This window comes from Scyliorhinus canicula, chromosome 12, assembly GCF_902713615.1.
Source record: "Scyliorhinus canicula chromosome 12, sScyCan1.1, whole genome shotgun sequence".
NCBI lineage: Eukaryota > Metazoa > Chordata > Chondrichthyes > Carcharhiniformes > Scyliorhinidae > Scyliorhinus > Scyliorhinus canicula.
Genome location: NC_052157.1, coordinates 59,894,039 through 59,919,971, shown reverse-complemented (window position 1 = coordinate 59,919,971; position 25,933 = coordinate 59,894,039). Strand labels below are relative to the sequence as shown.

The window sequence follows — 25,933 nt, the reverse complement described above, 5'->3', positions numbered from 1 at the left end:
CTGCTCCACCCCTCCCTCCCCCCTCTTCATCTCCCTGCATCGCCCTCTCATGTTCCTCTCTCCCTCGTGTTTACCCAGCTTCACCCTCAGATACATCAACACTATTCCCCTCAACCACTCCCCATGGGAGCGAGTTCCACCTTCCACCCCACTCTCCATGGGATCAGGTCCCCCCGTGAATCAGGTCACCCAGTCAGTCTTCACTTTTCTAGAGAAAGAGCCTCAGCCTGTTCACTTTCCTGATATCTATAACATCTCAGTTCTGTGATCGTCTTTTGTAAATGCTCTTTGTACCTTCTTCAATACCTCTTTATCCTTGTTGTAATATAGAGACCAGAACTGTGCATAGTGCTCCCAGTGTGGTCTAGCGTGGCGTGGCAGCACAGTGGTTAGCATTGTTGCTTCACAGCACCAGGGACGCTGGTTGATTCCCGGCTTGGGTCACTGTCTGTATGGAGTCTGCACGTTCTCCCCGTATCTGCGTAGGTTTCCTCCAGGTGCTCTGATTTCCTCTCATAAGCCCCAAAAGACGTGCTAGTGAGGTGATTTGGACATTCTGAATTCTCCCTCTGTGTACCCAAACAGGTGTCGGAACGTGGTGACTAGGGGATTTTCACAGTAACTTCATTGCAGTGTTAATGTAAGCCTACTTATGACAATAAAGATTATTATTATTATTAGCCAAGGGATATGGAGACAGAAACTGCACAGTGCTCCCAGTGTGATCTACCCAAGAGATATGGGAACTGGAACTGTACACAGTGCTCCCAGTGTGGTCTAACCAAGGGATATGGAGACTGGAACAATGCACAGTGCTCCAAGTGGTCTGACCAAAAATAGAACCACCATTGTTGTAAAAGTTGCAAAGCCGCGTTAAAAATACCGTTCTCCAATGGAGTTTGAAGTAACACATAGATCAGTTGGTTGAACACAGCACAAGAGACTATACTGGAACCTGACTCGACATACTCTCTCTCACACACACACATTCACACACAATTATACACACACACACTCTCATACACATGCACATACACACTCTCATACACACACACTCTCACACAGACACATACCCACACTCACATAATTATACACACACATACATACACTCACATACGAACACTCATACACATGCAAACACACTCTCACATACACACATTTACTCTCACACACATACTCACATACATATATACACGCACACATTCCCACACATACACACACATGCACTCTCATACACATGCAAACACACTCTCACATATACTCACATTCACTCACACACACATACATATATATATATACACACATATGAATACTCTCATACACATGCAAACACACACATTCACTCACACATATATATATATATATATATACACACATACACACTCATACACATGCAAACACACTCACACGTACATACACACATACATACACACACTCATACACACACACATACATACATATATACATGCTTTCACACATGCATGCATACACACACACATAGACACTCGCACACATCCATACACAGACTCACATGCACTCTCACGCACTCCCTGCATTCTCACACTTGCACACACTCACACACATGCGCTCTCACACGCGCCCTCACGCAGTCTCTTGGTCACACGCACTCTATGCGCACTTTCTCACGCGCTCTCACACTCACGCACTCTGTCACATGTAATCTCTCATTCTCATTCACATGCACACTGTCACGTGTGCACTCACACGCGTTCTCTGTCGCACGCACTCACACACGCTCTGTCACACGCGCACGCTGCCACACGCGCTCTTGCACACACGTACATCCATACATGTTATCATGTTTAAATACCACAGTGGACAGTCTTGAGGTGTTTTATTTTACTGCACTGTCTCTACCCTGTCAGTGTGTGATTCCCTGCCCACTCTGCTGCTTTGCAATCCCTCACATTGCGCATGAGTCCTATTGCCAGGGCTAAGGGGATCAATGTGTTACTTTTATAGATGGGCGTGTATCATCTTGCGCATGAGTCCTATTGCCAGGGCTAAGGGGATCAATGTGTTACTTTTATAGATGGGCGTGTATCATCTTCCTCTCGAATCCTGGAGAGACTGCGTTCACCAGCAATCAATCAAGAACTTTGATGCCTGGCATGAAAACCTCACGCCTGATTGTAAAACACTGCAGCTAATCAGAGGATGAGTCACAGTTGTTATGCTGGATAACCTGTTCCTCAGGATTAGGGTTTGCAAGAATGTAGATGAGTGTGTGGTCAGGTGTAATGCCTGCATCTGTAATGTCTCTCTTCTGGGCACCAAGAATTGGATTCAATTTACGCCGGTAATACATAGAACCGTACAGCACAGAACAGGCCCTTCGGCCCTTGATGTTGTGCCGAGCTTTGTCCGAAACCAAGATCAAGCTATCCCACTCCCTGTCATTGTGGTGTGCTCCATGTGCCTATCCAATATTTGAATTGTTTTTTGGAGCAGGCAAGGAGCTGGATTATGGGTTTGCCCCTGTCCACACCCTGAGCTCTGGCTTTGTAACTCTGATAAAATCATTTTAAAAAAGAATGTGATTGTGCCTTTGCTGCAGGAAAGTCCCTGACTTGTTTTCCCCTTCGATCGAAAAACTGGCATTGCTCTGAAGCCTGACAGTCACCCCTCCTGGCTCGGGAGGTCACAACAGAGCAAGAACCCAGCCGTGAACCAGCCATTTGCCCGTTGACAACATGGGGGAAATAGCCACACATGTGTGTGACTTGGCAAACTCACAGGGAGAATTTGGATAAATACAATCTTTAACACGGTAAAACATCCCAAAGACACTTTGCAGGAGCATACGTCAGACAGAAGTTGCAACCGAGCCACATAAGGAGACATTCGGGGCAGACAAGCAAAAGCTCGATCTTAGAAGTTGATTTGTAAGGAGCATCTTAATGTAAGAGAGAGATTGGGGGGGGGGGGGGGGAGCGGGAGAAGGATGGGGAGAGAGAGGGAGGGGGAGATGAGACAGACTGGTCAGGAGTGGGAAGGCGAGAGAGACATGGGGAGATTTAGGAAGGGAATTCCAAAGACTGCCCCCCCCCCCCTCCCAATGCAGCGGAATGCACGGCCACCAATGGTGGAGCGACGGGAGTCCGGGGGGGGGGGGGGTGGGGCACTCTAGGCCGGAATTGGAGGAGCGCAGAGACCTCGGAGAGTTGCAGGGGTTGGAGGAGGTTACAGAGATTGGGAGGGTTGTAGGGGCTGGAGGAGGTTACAGAGATAGGGAGGGTTGTGGGGACTGGAGGAGGTTACAGATATAGGGAGGGTTGTAGGGGCTGGAGGAGGTTAGAGATAGGGAGGGTTGTAGCAGCTGGAGGCAGTTACAGAGATGGAGACGGTTGAAGGGGCTGGAGGAGGCTACATAGGGAGGGTTGTCGGGGGCTGGAGGAGGTTACAAAGATAGGGAGAGTTGTAGAGGGCTGAAGGAGGTTACAGAGGTAGGGAGGGTTGTAAGGTCTGGAGGAGATTTCAGAGATAGGGTTGCAGGAGGTTAGAGAGTTGGGAGGGCTGTAGGAGGTTACAGAGATAGGGAAGGTTGTAGGGGCTGGAGGAGGTTATAGAAATAAGGAAGGTTGTAGGGGCTGGAGGAGGTCTCAGAGATAGGGAGGGTTGTAGGGGCTGGAGGAGGTCTCAGAGATAGGGAGGGTTGAGCAACTTGTATTTCATTTGTGATTTAGAACATTCCTGTTCCCTCCAACTCAAACCTGTTTGGTTACATTTCCCCCACTCCCTTCTCTGCTTTGGGCAGGTCTGTTTTCTATTCCTCCATGACAACGCTCACCTGACCGAGGGACAAATGAAGGGAATTATACTCAGTCTCACCAGCTAGTTTGCCAAATCAGTGCGCAGAAAGATCCTCACACGCCAGCAGATTCTGATTGAATAGATTGGGAGCTAGTGAGGTGGTCTCAATCGAGATGTGGGGCGGGATTGACGATCGACCAGAGAATCCCTTTTTTGCGCCAAAACCGGGGGGGCAGCTTCTTTTTTGCGATGTTCTGCCTCCTCAAAAATGTCATCATCGCTGAGTATGCCGCACACCGTTGGGATGGCCGCGGGACATCACCTGTGCCTCCGCCCCCAATGGGCCAACTGGTGTGGGACACGTGAACTCTCAACTTTCGTAAACCTGGTGTGGAGGCTGCGGACTGTGTCCCGCACCGCCGCAGTCGGTGGGGGGGTGGGGGGCTTCGGCGGAGGCTTGGGGGATGGCGAAGTGTGGTCCGGGGGTGGTGAGGGAGTTACAGGGGGAGCAGTGTTTGGCAGGCTGTGTCCGAGCACTGCAAACGCCACGTTGTACGATGCTGCCGCCACCATGCGCATGCACGGACCCGGCCATTCTGCGTTTGTATTGGCGCGTTAAACCGGGGGGGGGGGGGGCCTTTACGTGGCGCGGCTGTCAGCCCCCCACTGGACCTGGCATTGACGCGGGGGCGACGCCTCCTTTTTGGTCGTAACACCAGATGCATCCGCCAGACATAACCACAGAATCGGAGAATCTCGAATCTCCCATCACAAACCACACAAAAAGAAATCACATCATTCCTGTTGTCATCCATGGATCAGAGGCACAGAGCAGTAACCTGTACACATGAGGGCTGTACACCACCTTTACTCCTCTCTTCAAATTGGCGAGACCATGCAGACGCTGCGACAATGGATGAACGGACATCGCGCGACAATCACCAGGCAGGAATGTTCCCTTCCAGTCGGGGAACACTTCAGCAGTCAAGGGCATTCAGCCTCTGATCTTCGGGTAAGCGTTCTCCAGGGCGGCCTTCAGGACGCACGACAACACAGAATCGCCGAGCGGAAACTTCTAGCCAAGTTCCGCATACATGAGTACGGCCTCAACCGGGATCTTGGATTCATGTCGCATTACATTCACCCCCCACCATCTGGCCTGGGCTTGCAAAATCCTACCAACTGTCCTGGCTTGAGACAATTCACACCTCTTTAACCTGGGGTTACCCCTCTCTCTGGCTCTGTAAGGACTTAATTACCTGCAAATGCTCGCATTTGAAGTATTGTCTGGCATCTTTGACTTTGCCTCTAGAAATGTTTCTGGAACCCACCTCTTCATTCACCTGCTCCGAAAGCTAGTGATTCGAAACAAACCTGTTGCACTTTAACCTGGTGTTGTAAGACTCCTTACTGTGCTCACCCCAGTCCAATGCCGGCCTCTCCACATCACATTTAGAGAGACCAGGGGGTGGATTCTCCAACCTGGGACACCTGGATCACGTTCCCCAATCAGACAGAGAATCAGACATCACGGCACCGAACTGATTGGAATGCTCCGACCCCCACTCGCGGTGGGAACGAGACCAGCTTCAAGCCAGCGGATGGATGTAAATAAATTCAAATAGGTCTTAATGATCCCTTCCCATCTATTTTCAGGTCCTGCGCCCTATCCTCCGATCCCACATGAATCTCGGTCCCCTTGGCCAGGAATCACATCGACACAGATTATGTGTGGTCTCTATCAGCGTGGCCCTGACGTGGTGGACCTCACGGTGGGCCAAGGGGGTAATGGCTTCCCCCTTGGCCTGCTGTGAAGTCCACAATGCCAGAGCCACTCTGGTAGAGACCATCTGAGCCCATCAAAAGCCCAGGAGGGGGGCTTTTTTACAGGATTATCCTCGTATTACAGGAATTCCTGGGGGTGTGGGGGGTGTGTGTGGGGGGGGGGGGGTCCCTATTACAAGGGTCCCTTGGGGGGGGGTCCTCATATTTCAGGGGTCCTTACAGCGGGTCTCCCAGTACTCGGGTCTGAGGGATGGGTCAGGTCACCCTTTTATTTGGGTATGGAGGAGACACCCAGGCAACGCTGCGGTGTGAGGAAGGGGGTGGGGGTCAGGTTAGATATGCAGCGCGGGGGGGAACCTTGCTCATGTTAGCAGCCCGAAAATGGGATGCCTGAGCATAGTCCACGCCATGTTTAAATTTGCATGGCAAGGAACACTGAACTGCTTCCCGGTTTACACTCCCAGGCCGGGAGTGAAAATGAGGCCGGAGGATCGTACCCATAGTCTCCCAATCAGACAATCCCACCCAGGGAAAGAGAGAGAGGGAAACAAAGAACTTTAGAGAAAGCGGAGCACACAAAGAGGCCATTCAGCAGAGCCCACCAATCCTGTGCATCGTGGTATTCACCATGGGGTAACACGGACTGCAATTGGATGCAGTTGTACTTGAAAGTAGACTCCAAACTTTGATGTTAGTTCGATATGCTTTATTGAGCTTGTTAAGCAGTTCACACAGTTCGCTGTGTTTGACACTCTACTAATCTAAGCATGTTTGTTATAACTAACTAGACCAGACTAGCTCTGAGCCACATGCAGAAGGTGCTAACTGATATATACACCCTGACTCTCACTACAGTTGTCACCAGTGGAAAGAGGCAGAGTGCTGATGCCTCGTGTGTTTTATAGTGGGAGACCACCATCTAGTGTTCTGCCTGGTGATTGGTTGTGTTCTGTCCTGTGTGTTGATTGGCTGTACTGGGTGTCTGTCACTGCCTGTCTGTATCTCATTATGTGCATGAGTGCATAACATGACTTCTCCCCTTTCTTAGAAAAAAATGTTGGTTGCTTGGAGCATATGCAACTGTATTTACATGTATAACTATTTACATTAAATGGCGAGTGGATGAATATACATAAGAGGTGTCTAGTGTGCAGATACAGAACAAAATTAACCAGATAAATGTCTATAAATCCAATCTTTGGGGCTTGCGTCTGATCCTTGTCGACCGCCTGAGAGGTGGAGGTGGGGACGACAGCACCTTCACAGGCGGGATTGCTGCCAGATTGGTGGCCTCATGGTGCGAGGTGTCCGGAGGAGGCAGAACAACAGACGGAAAAGTAGGATGTGGTGGTGGGCAGGCAACTTTGCGCAGTGCCCTTCTGTTGCGCCTGACAATGGAGCCATCAGCCATACGAACTACAAATGATCTGGGAGCAGCCTGTCGAACAACAACAGCTGGAGCTGACCAGCCTCCATCAGGTAGCTGGATCCGAACAGCACCTTCCAGAGATAGCACAGGCAAATCGGTAGCATGAGCATTGTAAGTCAGCTTTTACCGGTTCCTGAGTTGCTGCACCTTTTGCAGCACTGGGAGGTGATCCAGGTCTGGTAAGTGCGTGGCCCGAACAGTCGTCCGCAGGTCTCTATTCATGAGGAGTTGAGCCGGAGACATACCGGTGGACAGAGGGGTTGCCCTGTACACCAACAGCGCAAGTTTGAAGTCAGAAGCAGAATCCGCAGCCTTGCAGAGCAGTTGTTTCACTATATGGACCCCTTTATCAACCATCCCGTTGGACTGCGGGTAGTGTGGGCTTGAGGTAATGTGGTTGAATTGGTACGACTTGGTGAAATTGGACAAATCTTGGCTGTGGAAGCAGGGACCATTGTCACTCATGACAGTGAGTGGAATACCATGCCTGGCAAATGTCTCCTTGCAGGCCTTGATGACTGTCCTTGATGTGAGGTCTGAAAGCTTCACAACTGCCGGGTAATTTGAGAAGTTGATGAGCACATAGTCACGCCCATTGGCGTGAGAAAGGTCAATTCCTACCTTTGACCACAGAGACGTCACAATCTCGTGTTGCTGGAGTGTTTCTTTGGCCTGAGCGGGCTGGAAACGCTGGCAGGCCGCACAATTGAGGACTGTGTTGGATATGTCCTGGTTGATTCCAGGCATGTGTGTGTGAGAGCTGTGTGTATTTGTGCATGTGTCATGTGTGTGTATGTTATGTGTGTGTGTGTATGTGAGATATGTGTGTGAGATATGTGTGTGTGATGTGAGTATGTGTGTATATGAGATATGTGTGATATGTATGTGGGTACACGTGTGATGCGTATGTGTGATGTGTGTGAGTGATGTGTGCTGATGTGTGTGACGGGTGTGTGATATCTGTGTGTGATGTGTATATGTGTGTATATGTGTGATGTGTGTGAGACGTTTTTATGTGTGTATGTGTATATGATTGTGTGTGTGAGTGATGTGTGTGTGATGTGTGTAAGTGTGTGTGATGTGTGTTTGTGTGTGAGAGGTGTGTGATGTGTTAAGTGTGTGTGATGTGTGTGTATGTGAGTGATGTGTATGTGTGATGTATGTGTGTGTGTAATGTGTCTATATGTAATGTGTGTGTGTGAGATGAGTGTGATGTATGTGCTTGTGTGTGTCATTTATACATGTGTGTGTGATGTATGTGTGATGCATATGTGAGTGTGTGTGTGTGATGCATGTGCTGTGTGTGTGATTTGTGTGCATGTGTGTGTGATGTGTATGGTATGTGTGTGTGAGATGTGTGCGTATGTATGTGATGTGTGTATGTAATGTGTGTGATGTGTGATATATATGTGTGTGAGGTGTGTGTGTGAGATGTGTATGTATGTGTGTGTGTGATGTATATGTGAATGTGTTTGTGTGATGTGTGTGTGTGATGTGTGTGTGTGATGTGTATGTGTGTGTGTAAGATGTGTGTGTATGTGTGTGTATGATTTGTGATGTATATGTGAGTGTGTGATGTGTATGTGTGTGTGATGTGTGTGTGTGTGTGTATAATGTGTGTGATGTATGTGTGTGTGACGTGTATGTCTGTGTGTGTGTGTGTGTGTGTGTGATATGTGTGTGTGTGTGTGTGTGTGTGATATGTGTGTGTGTGATGTATGTGTGTGTGTGTGTGACGTGTATGTCTGTGTGTGTGTGATGTGTGTGTGTGTGTGTGTGACGTGTATGTCTGTGTGTGCGTGTGTGTGATATGTGTGTGTGTGTGTGTGTGTGTGTGAGATTCTCAGTGTGAGTGCGTTTGTTGAATTTTATTCCCTTCCTGCCCATGCAAACTGGTTTATCCTGTTAATCTGACTCTGACCCGCCCAATTCCTCTTTGTCTAAATGTTGAAGGCTGGGTGTGTGAGCTATACACAGGGGCAGGAGAAGCCACCCCTACAAATCAAGAGATCAGCCGCTCCCAACCTCTCACATATCAGAAGCGAGCTGCCTTTGGAGGGGAATCAGCCAGGTGAGCCGGAGAGCAGACAGGACAAAGATCTCCGGGGGCTGGCCAGGAAGTGACGGGAAGCTGGGTACAGGACTCTTGGAGGATGCACACAGCTCTTACTCTGCTGTGCGGAGGCCTGCTGGCAGGTAAGTTACACCTGGAGACAGGGCGGAACAAAAAGCCGATCACTTCACAGTCCAGCGAGTGCAGCCAGAGACTCCAACTTTAATATATTTTAAATATGTAAATGAATGTGTCAGACGGAATTCTGGGTGCTTGACCTGTCTCAGAGAAGCAAAATACTGCACTTTCTGCAAATTGGACATACAAACAGAAATTTCTGGAATTTATCAGCAGTGATCATCCGAAAGAGGAACAGTTAACGTTTCAGCTCAACCCCAGCCTCCATTCACCACCAGCCAATTCCATCTCTCTACCCGGCAACAGCCTTCCTTTACCCTCCTCCAGCATCTACAACCCTCCCTATCTCTGTAACCTCCACCAGCATCTACAACCCTCCCTATCCCTGTAACCTCCACCAGCATCTACAACCCTCCCTATCCCTGTAACCTCCACCAGTATCTACAACCCTCCCTATCCCTGTAACCTCCACCAGTATCTACAACCCTCCCTATCTCTGTAACCTCCTCCAGCATCTACAACCCTCCCTATCCTTTACCCTCCTCCAGCCCCTACACCCCTCCCTATCCTTTACCCTCCTCCAGCATCTACAACCCTCACTATCCCTGTAACCTCCTCCAGCATCTACAACCCTCCCTATCCCTGTAACCTCCTCCAGCATCTACAACCCTCCCTATCCCTGTAACCTCCACCAGCATCTACAACCCTCCCTATCCCTGTAACCTCCTCCAGCATCTACAACCCTCCCTATCTCTGTAACCTCCTCCAGCATCTACAACCCTCCCTATCTCTGTAACCTCCTCCAGCATCTACAACCCTCCCTATCTCTGTAACCTCCTCCAGCCCCAACAACCCTCCCTATCTCTGTAACCTCCTCCAGCATCTACAACCCTCACTATCCCTGTAACCTCCACCAGCATCTACAACCCTCCCTATCTCTGTAACCTCCTCCAGCATCTACAACCCTCCCTATCCCTGTAACCTCCTCCAGCATCTACAACCCTCCCTATCTCTGTAACCTCCTCCAGCATCTACAACCCTCCCTATCTCTGTAACCTCCTCCAGCATCTACAACCCTCCCTATCTCTGTAACCTCCACCAGCATCTACAACCCTCCCTATCCCTGTAACCTCCTCCAGCATCTACAACCCTCCCTATCCCTGTAACCTCCTCCAGCATCTACAACCCTCCCTATCTCTGTAACCTCCACCAGCATCTACAACCCTCACTATCCCTGTAACCTCCACCAGTATCTACAACCCTCCCTATCTCTGTAACCTCCTCCAGCATCTACAACCCTCCCTATCCCTGTAACCTCCTCCAGCATCTACAACCCTCCCTATCTCTGTAACCTCCTCCAGCATCTACAACCCTCCCTATCCTGTAACCTCCACCAGCATCTACAACCCTCCCTATCTCTGTAACCTCCTCCAGCATCTACAACCCTCCCTATCTCTGTAACCTCCTCCAGCATCTACAACCCTCCCTATCCTGTAACCTCCACCAGCATCTACAACCCTCCCTATCTCTGTAACCTCCTCCAGCATCTACAACCCTCCCTATCCCTGTAACCTCCTCCAGCATCTACAACCCTCCCTATCTCTGTAACCTCCTCCAGCATCTACAACCCTCCCTATCTCTGTAACCTCCACCAGCATCTACAACCCTCCCTATCCCTGTAACCTCCTCCAGCATCTACAACCCTCCCTATCCCTGTAACCTCCACCAGTATCTACAACCCTCCCTATCCCTGTAACCTCCTCCAGCATCTACAACCCTCCCTATCTCTGTAACCTCCTCCAGCATCTACAACCCTATCTCTGTAACCTCCTCCAACCACAACGACCCTCCCTACCTCTGCAACCTCCTCCAGTCCCTGCAAACCTCCCTATCTCTGTAACACCCTCCAGTCCCTACAACGCTCCCTATCTCTGTAACCTCCTCCAACCACAACGACCCTCCCTACCTCTGTAACCTCCTCCAGCCCCAACAACCCTCCCTATCTCTGTAACCTACTCCCGTCCCTACAACCCTCCCTAGCTCTGTAACCTACTCCAGTCCCTACAACCCTCACTATCTCTGTAACCTCCACCAGCCCTACAACCCACGCAATCTCTGTCACCTCCTCCAAACACTAGAACCCTCCATTTCTGTAACCTCTACCAGACCCGACAACTTCCATCTCTGTAATCTGCTCCAAACACGACAGCTCTCCCTTTCTCTGTAACCTCCTCTAGACACCACAGCACTCCCATTCTCCGTAACCCTAATCCAGCCCAACAACACTCCCAGTATCTGTAACCTCCTCCACCCCTTACAACTCTCCTTATCTCTGTCACCTCCTCAAAACACTAGAACCTTTCCATTCCTCTGAAACCTCCCCCAGCCCCTACAACCTGCCCTATCTCTGTAACCTCCTCCAAACACTACAACCCACCCTAACTCTATAACCTCCTCCACTCCCCACAACCCTCCCTATCTCTGTAACCTCCTCCAGCCCCTAGAACCGTCCCTAGCTCTGTAACCTCCTCCAGGCCCCTACAACACTCCCTATCTCTGTAACCTCTTCCAGCTCCTACAACCCGCCCTATCTCTGTAACTTCCTCCAGGCCCCTACAACCCTCCCTATCTCTGTAACCTCATCCAACCTCTACAACACTCCCTATCTCTGTAACCTCCTCCAGTCCCTACAACATTCCCTATCCCTGGAACCTCCTCCAGCCTTTATCCCCCTCACTATCTCTGTAATCTCCTCCAACTCCGATAACCCTGCCTATCTGTGTTACCTCCACCAGCTCCAACAACCTTCTGATGTCTCTGCATTCCTCCAATTCCGGCCCTTCGAACATCCCTCGATTCCCATCGCTCCTCCAGTGGCAGCCGTGCCTTCACCTGCCTGGGGCCCCGAACTCTGGAATTCACTCCCTAAATGTCTCCACCTCTCTCTCTCTGCCTCTTTCTCTGTCTCTGTCTCCTCAAAAACAGAACTCTTTGCCCGTATTTGGTCGTCTGTTGCTGGAATCTCAGGATGTAGCTCAGGGTCAAATTTAGTTTGGTAACTGCCCCTGTGAATAGGCATTGGTAGGTTTAAATTTGTTGCAGGTGATATTTATTGATAATTGGTATATTCATATAGGGAAATTGTGGAAGATGCCGGAAACACAAAAAGGCCATTCTGATAGCTTAAACATTTGGTGCATATGTTTACAAGACTTCAATGCTGACTCAGAGTGGTAAACCGAAACCAGACCAAATCACACCAACTCCGAGATGATTATCTTCCTCAGTACTGACCCTCTGACACTGCAGCACTCCCTCAGTACTGACCCTCTGACAGTGCAGCACTCCCTCAGTACTGACCCTCTGACAGTGCAGCACTCCCTCAGTACTGACCCTCCGACAGTGCAGCACTCCCTCGGTACTGACCCTCTGACAGTGCAGCACTCCCTCAGTACTGACCCTCTGACAGTGCAGCACTCCCTCAGTACTGACCCACTGACAGTGTGGAGCTCCCTCAGTACTGACCCTCTGACAGTGCAGCACTCCCTCAGTACTAACCCTCTGACAATGCAGCACTCCCTCAGTACTGACCTTCTGACAGTGCAGCTCCCCCTCAGTACTGACCCTCTGACAGTGCAGCACTCCCTCAGTACTGACTCTCTGACAGTGCAGCACTCCCTCAGTACTAACCCTCTGACAATGCAGCACTCCCTCAGTACTGACCCTCTGACAGTGCAGCTCCCCCTCAGTACTGACCCTCTGACAGTGCAGCACTCCCTCAGTACTGACCCTCTGACAGTGCAGCACTCCCTCAGTACTGACCCACTGACAGTGTGGAGCCCCCTCAGTACTGACCCTCTGACACTGCAGCGCTCGCTCAATACTGACCCTCTGATAGTGCAGCACTCACTCAGTACTGACCCTCTGACAGTGCAGCACTCACTCAGTACTGACCCTCTGACAGTGCAGCACTCCCTCAGTACTGACCCTCTGCTAGTGCAGCACTCCCTCAGTACTGACCCTCCAACAGTGCAGCACTCCCTCAGTACTGACCCCTGAAGAAGGAGCCGTGCTCCGAAAGCTCGTGTTTGAAACAAACCTGTTGGACTTTAACCTGGTGTTGTAAGACTTCTTACTGTGCTGACCCCCTGACAGTGCAATACTCCGTCAGGACTGACTCACTGACAGTGCAGCACTCCCCTCAATACTCACCCTCTGACAGTGCAGCACTCCGTCAGTACTGACCCTCTGACAGTGCAGCACTCCCTCAGTACTGACCCTCTGACAGTGCAGCACTCCCTCAGTACTGACCCTCTGACAGTGCAGCACTCACTCAGGACTGACCCTCTGACAGTGCAGCATTCCCTCAGTACTGACCGCCTGATAGTGCAGCGCTTCCTCAGTACAGACTCTCTGACAGTGCAGCACCCCCTCAGTACTGACACTCTGACAGTGCAGCACTCCCTCAGTACTGACTCTTTGACAGTACAGCACTCCCTCAGTACTGACCCTCTTACGGTATGGCACTCCCTCAATACTGGACTCTCTGACAGTGCAGCAGTGCAGCACTCCCTCAGTACTGACCCTCTGACAGTGCAGCACTCCCTCAGCACTGACCTCTGGCAGTGCAGCACTCCCTCAGTACTGACCCTCTGACAGTGCAGCACTCACTCAGTACTGACCCTCTGACAGTGCAGCACTCCCTCAGCACTGAACTCTGACAGTGCAGCACTCCCTCAGCACTGACCTCTGGCAGTGCAGCAGTCCCTCAGTACTGACCCTCTGACAGAGCAGCATTCCCTCAGTACTGACTCTCTGACAGTGCAGCACTCCCTCAGTACTGATCCTCTGACTGTGCAGCATTCCCTCAGTACTGACTCTCTGACAGTGCAGCACTCCCTCAGTACTGACCCTCTGACAGTGCAGCACTCCCTCAGTACTGACCCTCTGACAGTGCAGCACTCCCTCAGTACTGACCCTCGACAGTGCAGCACTCCCTCAGTACTGATCCCTCTGACATGTGCAGCATTCCCTCAGTACTGACCCTCTGACAGTGCAGCACTCCCTCAGTACTGACTCTCTGACAGTGCAGCACTCCCTCAGTACTGATCCTCTGACATGTGCAGCACTCCCTCAGTACTGACTCCTCTGACAGTGCAGCACTCCCTCAGTACTGACCCTCTGACAATGCAGCTCTCCCTCACTACTGATCCTCTGACAGTGCAGCACTCCCTCAGTACTGACCCTCTGACAATGCAGTACTCCCTCACTACTGACCCTCTGACAGTGCAGCACTCCCTCAGTACTGACCTGACAGTGCAGCTCTCCCTCAGTACTGATCCTCTGACAGTGCAGCACTCCCTCAGCACTGACCCTCCGACCGTGCATAACTCCCTCAATACTGGCCCTCCAACAGTGCAGCACTCATTCAGTACTGACCCTCTGCTAGTGCAGCACTCCCTCACTACTGACCCTCCGACAGTGCAGCACTCCCTCAGTTCTGCATCTTCTGACATTGTAGCACTCTGAGTATTGACCCTGACAGTGCAGCACTCCCTCAGTACTGACCCCCTGACAGTGCAATACTCCCTCAGGACTGACCCTCTGACAGTGCAGCACTCACTCAGTATTGATCCTCTGACAGTACAGCACTCCCTCACTACTGAACTTCCAACAGTGCAACACTACCTCAGTACTGACCCTCCAACATTGCGGCCCTCCCTCAGTACTGACCCCCTGATAGTGCAGCGCTCCCTCAGTACTGACTCTCTGACAGTGCAGCGCTCCTTCAGTACTGACCCTCTGACGGTGCGGCACTCCCTCAATACTGGACTCTCTGACAGTGCAGCACACCCTCAGTACTGACTCTCTGACAGTACAGCACTCCCTCAGTACTGACCCTCTGACAGTGCAGTACTCCCTGAGTACTGCCTCTCTGACTGTGCAGCACTCCCTCAGTACTGATCCTCTGATAGTGCAGCACTCCCTCAGTACTGACCCTCTGACAGTACAGCACTCCCTCAGTACCGACCCTCCAACAACGCAGCACTCCCTCAGTACTGACCCTCTGACAGTACAGCACTCCCTCAGTACCGACCCTCCAACAGTGCAGCACTCCCTCAGGACTGCCCCTTTATGGTGCAGATCTCCCTGAGTACTGACCCTTCGTCAGTGCAGCACCCCTTCAGTACTAGCCCTCCAACCGTACAGTGCTTCCTCAGTACTGATCCTCTGACAGTGCAGCACTCCCTCAGTGCTGACCCTCCATCAATGTTGCGCTCTCTCAGTACCGACATTCTGACGGTTCAATGTTCCCTCAATATTGACCCTCTGACATGCAGCACTCCCTCAATACTGACCTTCTGACGGTGCAGAGCTCACTCAATACTGGACCCTCCAACAATGCAGCACTCCTTCAGTACTGACCCTCTGCTAGTGCAGCACTCCTTCAATACTGACCCTCTGACAATGCAGCACTCCCTCAATACTGGATCTTCTGACATTGTAGCTCTCCCAGTATTGACCCTCCGACAGTGCAGCTCTCTCTCAGTACTGACTCGCCAACAGTGCAGCACTCCCTCAGTACTAACCCTCTGACAATGCAGCCCTCCCTCAGTACTGGATCTTCTGACATTGTAGCACTCCCAGTATTGACCCTCTGACAGTGCAGCACTCCCTCAGTACTCACCCCCTGACAGTGCAGCGCTCCCTCAGTACTGACCCTCTGACAGTGCAGCACACCCTCAGTACTGACCCTCTGACAGTGCAGCACTCCCTCAGTACTGACCCTCTGACAGTGCAGCACTCCCTCAGTACTGACCCTCTGACAGTGCAGCACTCCCTCAGTACTGACTCTCTGACAGTGCAGCACTCCCTCAGTACTGACCCTCTGGCAGTGCAGCACTCCCTCAGTACTGACCCTCTGACAGTGCAGCACTCCCTCAGTACTGACCCTCTGACAGTGCAGCTCTCTTTCAGTACTGACCCTCTGACAGTGCAGCATTCCCTCAGTACTGACCCTCTGACAGTGCAGCACTCCCTCAGTACTGACCCTCTGACAGTGCAGCACTCCCTCAGTACTGACTCTCTGACAGTGCAGCACTCCCTCAGTACTGACCCTCTGGCAGTGCAGCACTCCCTCAGTACTGACTCTCTGACAGTGCAGCTCTCCCTCAGTTCAGTTCTCACCCTCTGACTGTGCAATGCTCCCTCGGTAGCAAGAACTCAATCGTACTAACTTTCACCTCTAACCTTTCACCCCAGCTGTGACGGTGGCCATCGAGATCAGCACCAACAACCCAGTGAAGGTCATCATTGGCGAGACTGCAAATCTGAATGTTTCCTTCGTGAGCAAAAATCCCCCTCACGTCACCTGGGCTTTGTCCGACACTTTTGCCAGTTGGACCGTGGGTCAGGTGCCCCCACCGATGGTGTCCCAGGTGTTCGTTAACCGGCTGACCATTAACACCAGCACGGCGTCCATCGCCATCTTACAGACCACACTTGCCGACAGCAGGAACTATACCGTGTCCTTAACCGCGGTGGATGAGTTACTCAGCAGTCAGAAGGTGACACTCCGAGTGTACGGTGAGTTCCTGCCTTTTCCTGTCAGGGAGCCATCCTGAAACCATTTAGTCCCTTTGGTGAATGTCACTTAGTAATTCACACTGTATTTACCAATACCATTGTAAGCGCAGTAGCGTTATCTGACCACTAGAGGGAGTAGCTCTGGGAATGCTCCGGAGTTTGTCCAGGGCTCCACCCTTGGCTCCGCCCACGACTCCTCCCCTGGACTGCTGTATAATAACCCTTGTCCAGAGCCAGCCTGCCAGTTCATCGAGATTTCAACGGGTAACAGGCTGGCTCTGTAGTAAGTAGATTAAAACCACTGTTCATATCTTAAAGCACGTGTCTAGTGAATTGATGGTTCCATCAATCCCCACTGGTTCAATCCCAGTTTAGGGCCTAAAACCTGGGCCTTGTCACATGGAGTCTGCACCGACTCGCCGAAAGAGCATACTACCCAGGTCCACCTCCCCACGGAGAGACGGGGAGAACGTGCAGACTCCATACTCACAGTCACCAAAGGCCAGAACTGAACCCGGGTCCCTGGCTCTGTGAGGCAGCCGTGCTAACCACTGTGGTACCGTGAGGAGAATTGTTTTGTTTTACACACAGCGAGTTGTTGTGATCTGGAAGTTTATGTCTGAAAGAGCGATGGTAGCAGATTCAATGGGAACTTTCAAAAGGGGCAATTGGAGAAATACTGGAAGGCGGAAGATTTGCAGGAATATGGAGGGAAAGGAGCAGGGTGGATAGTGTGGTCTAATTGGATGGAAGTTTCAAAGAGGCAGCACAGGAATTATGGACCGAATGGCCACCTCCAGGTGATGCGTGATTCAGTCATAACAGGATAGCTCCTGGGATGTAGCAGGTTATCAAGGGAAGGGAATCTACGCTAAATCGATGGATTCTAGGAAACCCAGGGCGGAATTCTTCGCTCCCGGGAAAAATCGGGAGGGCCGTCGTGAACTTGGCTGAGCGGTGGGGGGGGCGGGGGAATCGCGGGGGACACCAGGGGGGCGTGAAATTTGTTGGGGGGCCCTCCCGCGATTCTCTCACCCGGCGTGGGGAGCAGAAAATCATGCCCCCAGTGTGGTAGTATGACTAGAGGTACTACGGTACCTGGGAGTGTGAGCTGCTATTGGTGGAAAGGCTCGCTGCTCATTGGCCCAAGTGTTGTCTTCCCATTGGTCGAGAGGAAGGTAGCTCCATCCACGAGGCGGAGTATAAGAACTCGTGTTTCCCATCAGCCATCGTTCTTTCTGTACTCAAGCTGCTGGGCACACTTCTTGTAGATTAAAGCCTTCAATTCAGACTACTCCTTCGTTTCTGTGCTTATTGATCACACGTCAATTTAATCTACAAGATTTTAAAGGATGGAGCTCCGCATCAAGCAGGAGTGTATCCTACACAGCCCCCACGCAGCTAATGCAGCAGCCACGTTCAAGCATTGGCTAGCTTGTTTCAACAGCTACCTTAGTACAGCTGAAAACGTACCGACGAAGGAGCAGAAACTACACATCCTCCACTGTGCGTCGGCACCGCCATCTACACGCTCATCGAGGACACGACCGACTACGATGCAGCTATGGAACTGCTTAAAGGACACTTCATCCGGACGGTAAATCAAGTTTACGCTTGGCACTTCCTGGCTACGAGGCAGCAGATCCCTGGTGAGTCACTGGACGATTTTTACCGTGCGCTCCTTGTACTGGGGAGGAACTGCGGCTGCCCACAAGTGTCGGCTAGCGAGCACACTGAACTCCTCATCCGAGACGCCTTTGTTGCAGGCATGCAGTCCCCACAAATCCGCCAGAGACTATTAGAAAGGGAAACCCTCACTTCCGGTGGCGGCAATGCGGAGCTAAGCCGCACGTTCGGCAGCTCCCGCTTTCATAGGACTTGTGGGCTCTTTTAAGGGCCCCAAACGGCGCTGATTCGACGATTCCCGGTGTGTAAAGGGATCTGGAGCAAAACCCCCCGGGATTTATGATGCGGACCCGGAGTGGGGCGAGGGGAAAAATGGCAGCAGCTCCCCTGGAAAAGCGGGGGAAGGTGGACAAAATGGCGGCCGGTGGAGCCCCCGAGGAGTGGAGGCAGTGGGCTGAGGAGCAGCAGGCGGCCCTTCTGTGCTACTTTACGGAGCTGAAAGTGGAGTTGCTGGACTCTCTGAAGGTTACGACCCAGGGTGCAGCGATACTCGAGTTGCAGCAGCAGGCCTCTGAGCACGAGGATGAGGTCTCAGCCCTTTTGGGGAAAGTAGAGATGCACGAGGCGTTCCACAAAAAGTGGCAGGATCGCTTTGAAGAGATGGAGTTTCGGTCAAGGAGGAAGAACTTGCGGATCCTGGGCCTCGAGGAGGGGCTGGAGGGGTCGGACCTGCCAGCTCATGTGGCCGTGATGCTGAACTCGTTGGTGGGGGCAGGATCATTCCATCTGCCCCTGGAGCTGGAGGGGGCCCATAGAGTACTTGCCAGGCGGCCTAAGGCGAATGAACCCCCGCGGGCGGTGCTGGTGCGGTTCCATCCGTTCAGTGACCGGGAGTGTGTTCTGCGATGGGCCAAGAAAGTGAGGAGCAGCAAGTGGGAGAATTCGGTAGTGCGCATCACCCAGGACTGGAGTGCGGAGGTGGCCAAGCGGAGAGCCGGGTTTAACCGGACGAAGGCGGTGCTCCACAGCAGGCAGGTGAAATTCGGCATGTTGCCGCCTGCGCGCTTGTGGGTCACCTACAAGGACCGGCATCACTATTTTGAGTCCCCGGAGGAAGCGTTGGCCTTTGTGCAGGCTGAAAAGTTGGACTCGAATTAGGGATTGGGGACTGTGGGGGCTTTTTGTATCACTGTTTATGCTGTTGCTGGCTATTCTGTTTGGTTTTTTTTCCTGCTTTCGGATGATGTTGGTTATGGTTTTGTGTTTTAAGGGGGGTGTTGGGGTCTGTGGTTGTTCTGTTTTTGTTTGTACGGGGTTGGTGGATGGGTTGGGACTGCTATTTGGGAGCTGCGTTGAGGGGGTGGGGTGGGGCAGTGTGAAAGCGCGGGCTTTCCTCTGGTTTCCCACGCTGCGGGACGAGGGGGGTGGAGCTGGTGGCGAGGGGCGTGGATATCAGTTCCGTTTTCCCGCGCTGGAGCGGTGCCAAGGAGCTGCTGCAGGGGGGGAGGGGTGACCCCATATCGGGAGGGGTCGGAGTTAGAGCGGGAGCTGCCGGGGTCAGCAGAAGTCAGCTGGCTCACGGGAGGACTATGGAGGGAGCGTCGCTGCTAGGAGGGGTCCTAGCCTTCGGGGGGGGGGGGGGGGGGGGGGGGGGGATACCGGGTTGCTGCTGGATTGGCCAGGGAGGAACTGGTGCGGGTCGGGGGGGTCGGGGTGAGGTTCTATCGCCGTGGGAAACGGGCCGAGTGGGGGATGCTGGCCAGGGGCGAGCAGTCGATGGGCTATGGCTAGTCGGCGGGGGAGGGGGGCGGGGTGCCCCCTGATCCGGCTGATCATGTGGAGCGCGCGGGGGTTGAATGGGCCGGTGAAGCGGGCTCGGGTGTTTTTGCATCTGAAGGGGCTGAAGGCGGACGTGGCCATGCTTCAGGAGACCTACCTGAAGGTGGCGGACCAGGTCCGTCTGAGGAAGGGGTCGGTGGGGCAAGTTTTCCACTCAGGGCTCGACGCGAAGAACCAGGGGGTGGCGATCCTGGTGGGGAAGAGGGTGGCGTTTGAGGCGTCTGAGGTGGTGGCTGATAGTGGCGGCAGATATGTGATGGTGAGCGGTAAGCTGCAGGGGGAGAGGGTGGTGTTGGTTAATGTGTACGCCCCAAATTGGGATGATGCTGGTTTCATGAGGTGCATGTTGGGCCGCATTCCTGACCTGGAGGCGGGGGGCTTGATATGGGGGGGACGGTGCTGGATCCCCCACTGGATCGTTCTAGTTCTAGGACAGGCAGGAGGCCGGCAGCGGTCAAGGTGTTGAGGGGGTTTATGGACCAGATGGGAGGGGTGGATCCCTGGAGGTTTGGGAGGCCGAAGGCTCGGGAGTACTCTTTTTTTTCTCCCACGTGCACAGGGTTTATTCCCGTATTGATTTTTTTGTCCTGAGTAGGGGGCTTGTCCCGAGGGTGGAGGATGCCGAATATTTGGCTATAGCAATTTCGGACCATGCTCCGCATTGGGTGGATCTGGAGATGGGGGAGGTGCGGGACCAGCGCCCGCTTTGGCGTCTGGACGTGGGGTTGTTGGCCGATGAGGAGGTGTGTAGGAGGGTTCGGGGATGTATCGAGAAGTACCTCAAGGTCAATGATACTGGGGAGGTCCAGGTGGGGATGGTGTGGGAGGCTCTGAAGGCAGTGATTAGTGGGGAGCTGATCTCCATCCGAGCCCATAGGGAGAGGGGGGAGAGGAGGGAGAGGGAGAGACTGGTGGAGGAGCTGTTGAGTGTGGATAGGAGGTACGCGGAGGCCCCGGAGGAGGGATTGCTGGGGGAACGGCGTAGCTTGCAGGCCAAGTTTGATTTATTGACCACCAGAAAGACGGAGACACAGTGGAGGAAGGCGCAGGGAGCGGTCTATGAATATGGAGAGAAGGCGAGCAGGATGCTGGCGCACCAGCTTCGCAAGCGGGACGCGGCTAGGGAGATTGGTGGAGTGAAGGATAGGGGTGGGAATGTGGTGCGGCAGGGGGCAGAGGTCAATGGGGTCTTTAGGGACTTCTATAGGGAACTGTACCGGTCGGAGCCGCCGGCGGTGGTGGGGGTGGGGGAGGGGGGGGGGGGGGGGTGAATGGGGAGCTTTTTGAACAGGCTGCGATTTCCAAGGGTGCAGGAGGAGCAGGTGGAGGGACTGGGGGTGCCGATCGAGTTGGAGGAGCTGGTTAGAGGGATTGGCTACATGCAGTCGGGGAAGGCGCCGGGACCGGATGGGTTCCCGGTTGAATTTTATAAGAAATATGCGGACCTGTTGGGCCCCCTGTTGGTTCGAACCTTTAACGAGGCATGGGAGGGGGGAGTTTTGCGCCCAAACGATGTCATGGGCGCTGATTTCCCTGATCCTGAAGCGAGATAAGGACCCCTTGCAGTGTGGATCATACAGGCCGATTTCACTGCTGAATGTGGACGCCAAGTTGCTGGCGAAGATCTTGGCCACTAGAATAGAGGACTGTGTGCCGGGGGTGATACATGAAGATCAGACGGGTTTTGTGAAGGGGAGGCAGCTGAACACTAACGTGCGAAGGCTGCTAAATGTGATAATGATCCCGGCGGCAGAAGGAGAGGCGGAGATTGTGGTGGCATTGGATGCGGAGAAGGCCTTTGATAGAGTTGAGTGGGGGTACTTGTAGGAGGTGTTAGAGAGGTTCGGGTTTGGGGAGGGGTTTATTAAATGGGTGAGGTTGCTGTACGAGGCCCCGATGGCGAGTGTAGTGACAAATGGGAGGAGGTCCGAGTACTTCAGGCTCTACCGTGGGACAAGGCAGGGGTGCCCCCTGTCCCCCTTGCTTTTTGCGTTGGCAATTGAGCCTCTGGCCATGGCTCTCAGGGAGTCGAGGAGGTGGAGGGGTTTGGTGCAAGGGGGGGAGGAGCATCGAGTGTCGCTGTATGCGGACGACTTGCTGCTGTATGTAGCAGACCCGGTGGGGGGAATGCCGGAGGTGATGGAGATTCTTGCTGAGTTTGGGAGTTTCTCGGGATATAAATTGAACCTGGGCAAGAGCGAGCTGTTTGTTGTACAACCGGGAGATCAGGAGGAGGGGATTGGTAGGCTCCCGCTAAAGAGGGCAGTGAGGAGTTTTAGGTACCTGGGGGTTCAGGTGGCTAGGAGTTGGTGGACTCTGCATAAGCTCAATTTTACTAGGTTGGTGGAGCAGATGGAGGAGGAGTTTAAAAGGTAGGACATGCTGCCGTTGTCGTTGGCGGGTAGAGTACAGTCCGTTAAAATGACGGTGCTCCCGAGGTTTTTGTTTTTGTTTCGGTGCCTCCCCATTTTCATTCCGAGGGCCTTTTTTAGGAGGGTGACCAGCAGCATTCTGGGATTTGTTTGGGCACACGGGACTCCGAGGGTAAGGAGGGTCATTTTGGAGCGGGGCAGGGATAGAGGGGGGCTGGTGCTGCCCAACCTTTCTGGGTACTATTGGGCGGCTAATGTCTCGATGGTACGTAAGTGGGTGATGGATGGGGAGGGGCAGCATGGAAACGAATGGAGATGGCGTCCTGTGAAGGCACGAGCCTGAAGGCACTGGTAACGGCGCCGTTGCCGCTCCCTCCAACGAGGTACACTACGAGTCCGGTGGTGGCGGCTACCCTCAAGATTTGGGGGCAGTGGAGGCGACACAGGGGGGAAGTGGGGGGCTCGGTGGAGGCCCCGCTGCGGGGGAACCACCGGTTTGTCCCAGGGAACATTGATGGCGGGTTCCTGGGGTGGCACAGGGCGGGCATAAGGAAGTTGGGAGACCTGTTCATTGACGGGAGGTTTGCGAGCCTGGGTGAGCTGGAGGAGAAGTTTGAGCTCCCCCTGGGGAATATGTTCAGGTACCTTCAGGTCAAGGCGTTTGCTAGGCGACAGGTGGAGGGGTTCCCTTTGATGCCCCCGCGGGGGGTAAGGGATAGGGTGCTTTCAGGGGTGTGGGCCAGGGATGGGAAGGTGTCTGACATCTACCAGGTGATGCAGGAGGTGGAGGAGGCGTCAGTAGAGGAGCTGAAGGCTAAGTGGGAAGTGGAGCTGGGGGAGCAGATTAAGGAGGGGACATGGGCGAACGCCCTGGAGAGGGTGAACTCCTCCTCTTCATGTGCGAGGCTTAGCCTCATCCAGTTCAAGGTACTGCACAGGGCTCATATGTCCGGGACGAGGATGAGCAGGTTTTTTGGGGGTGAGGACAGGTGCATTAGGTGTTCGGGGAGCCCAGCGAACCATGCCCATATGTTTTGGGCATGCCCGGCACTGGGGGAATTCTGGAAGGGGGTAGCAAGGACGGTGTCGAGGTTGGTAGGATTCAGGGTCAAACCAGGCTGGGGACTCGCGATATTTGGGGTTGGGGTGGAGCCGGGAGTGCAGGAGGCGAAGGGGGCCAGTGTTTTGGCCTTTGCATCCCTAGTAGCCCGGCGGAGGATCTTGTTGCAATGGAAAGATGCGAGGCCCCCAAGCGTGGAGACCTGGATCAATGACATGGCGGGATTCATTCAGCTGGAGAAGGTTAAATTCGCCTTGAGGGGCACGATACAAGGGTTCTGTAGGAGGTGGCAGCCTTTCCTCGATTTTCTGGCTCAACGACAGGGAACTAGGTCAGCAGCAGCAGCAACCCGGGGGGGGGGGGGGGGGGGGTTTCAGGGGGGCATTATTAATGTTAATTTAATTTATTTTGTTGTTTATTGGGTTTGGGGGGGGGTGGGGGGATTCGTTATATGCGTTGTTACGGGTGCCGGGGGTGTTTGTTATTGTTATTATTATTATTATTGTTCTGTTGTTATACATTTTTCAAAAATTTCAATAAAAATTATTTAAAAAAAAAAGAAAGGGAAACCTTGAGCCTCACAGAGACATGGTCAAACCCTACCCCCCCTAGATGTCGCGAACAGAAACGCTCACTCGTACACCCCTGACCGTGTGGCGGCCCCCTGGGCAGCGTGGAATTCAGCCTCTCTCTCCCCCACGGACTCGGACTCTCTCCAGGCCTGCGCCGCAGGACGCCCTGAAAAACCCGTGGGGCCCCGCTGCTATTTTTACGGCCAGGCGAAACACCCCCGACAACGTTGCCCAGCCCGTTCCGCAACCTGCAAGGGCTGCGGGAAGAAAGGCCATCTTGGGGCCGTCTGCCAGGCCAAGGCGGTCGCTGCGGTCCCGGGCAGCGACCGTGGGACTCCCCCTTCTCTCTCTCCAGGGGCCCCATGCGGCCCGCGGTCCTCACTAACCCCATCCCCCAACGCCACGTGCGACCCCTGGGCGCCGCTATTTTGTGCCTCCGACGCCACGTGCGACCCCTGGGCGCCGCTATTTTGTGCCTCTGACGCCACGTGCGACCCCTGGGCGCCGCTATTTTGTGCCTTCGATGCCATGTGCGGGGACGGGCGCCGCCATTTTGTCCAACCCCCACCATATGAGACCGATGGGCGCCGCCATCTTCATTGGCTCCGAGGAACCCGCGGGTGACTACACACCGCCCGATGAAGACTCCGACTATCTGCCATGACTCGCTTCAGTCACTCTGGACCAGTCTCGACCCCGCATCTTCTCTACGGCAACAGCGAGGATCCTGCTCAACGGGCACAAGACGACCTCCCTACTGGACTCCGGGAGCACGGAGAGTTTCCGGGAGCACGGAGAGTTTCGTACACCCTACCACGGTAAGGCTGTCTACCCAGTCAAGCAAAAAATCGCCCTGGCCTCTGGCACCCATTCAGTGGAGATCACGGGATATTGCATAGAGGACCTCACGGTCCACGGGAGGAGTTTAAAAATTAAAGACTCTACGTCCTCCCCCACCTCTGCGCGGCCGCACTCCCAGTGTAACCTCCAGAGCCTAACATTTAAATACGGCGGCCCTGTGCCCCCCCTCACTGCCTGCAGCCTCGCAACCCTCAAGGTCGATCCCCCGTCCTTGTTTGCAAACCTCACCCCGGATTGCAAACCTGTCGCCACCAGGAGCTGACGGTACAGTGCCCAGGACCGGGTCTTCATCAGGTCCAAGGTCTAACGGCTTATGAAGGAAGGGGTTATCGAGGCTCGTAAGCACAAGTTCTGGTGGTAAAGACCAGGAAGAAGAATAGGATGTCCATAGACTACAGTCAGACCATCAACACGTTTACACAGCTGGACGCCTACCCTCTCCCCCGTATATCCAACCTGGTCAACAGGATCGCGCAGTACAAGGTCTTCTCCACGGTGGACCTCAAGTCCGCCTACCACTAGCTCCCCTTCCACATGAGCGACCGCAAGTACACTGCGTTCGAAGCAGACGGGCGGCTTTATCACTTTTTAAGGGTTCCCTTCGGTGTCACAAACGTGGTCTCGGTCTTCCAAAGGGAGATGGACCGAATGGTCGACCGATACGGTTTACGGGTCACCTTCCCGTATCTCGATAACGTCACCATCTGCTGCCACGATCAGCAGGACCACGACATCAATCTCCGGAAATTCCTCCAAACCGCAAAGCTCCTGAATCTGACTTACAACAAGGACAAATGCGTGTTTAGCACCGACCGTCTAGCCATCCTCGGCTACGTA

At 53.3% G+C, this 25,933-nt stretch overlaps 1 protein-coding gene across 1 annotated transcript in view; it reads left to right on the top strand.

Moving 5' to 3' along the window:
- Window positions 1–8,870: 8,870 nt before the first annotated feature.
- The window catches only part of LOC119974263 (hepatocyte cell adhesion molecule-like), a 28,470-nt gene continuing 11,407 nt past the window's right edge, over window positions 8,871–25,933 (top strand). Inside the window, exons 1-2 of the mRNA XM_038813034.1 lie at window positions 8,871–9,184; window positions 16,443–16,766. Coding sequence (XP_038668962.1) covers window positions 9,142–9,184; window positions 16,443–16,766 — 367 coding nt within the window. The 5' untranslated portion in view covers window positions 8,871–9,141. The remainder of the gene's footprint in view (window positions 9,185–16,442; window positions 16,767–25,933) is intronic.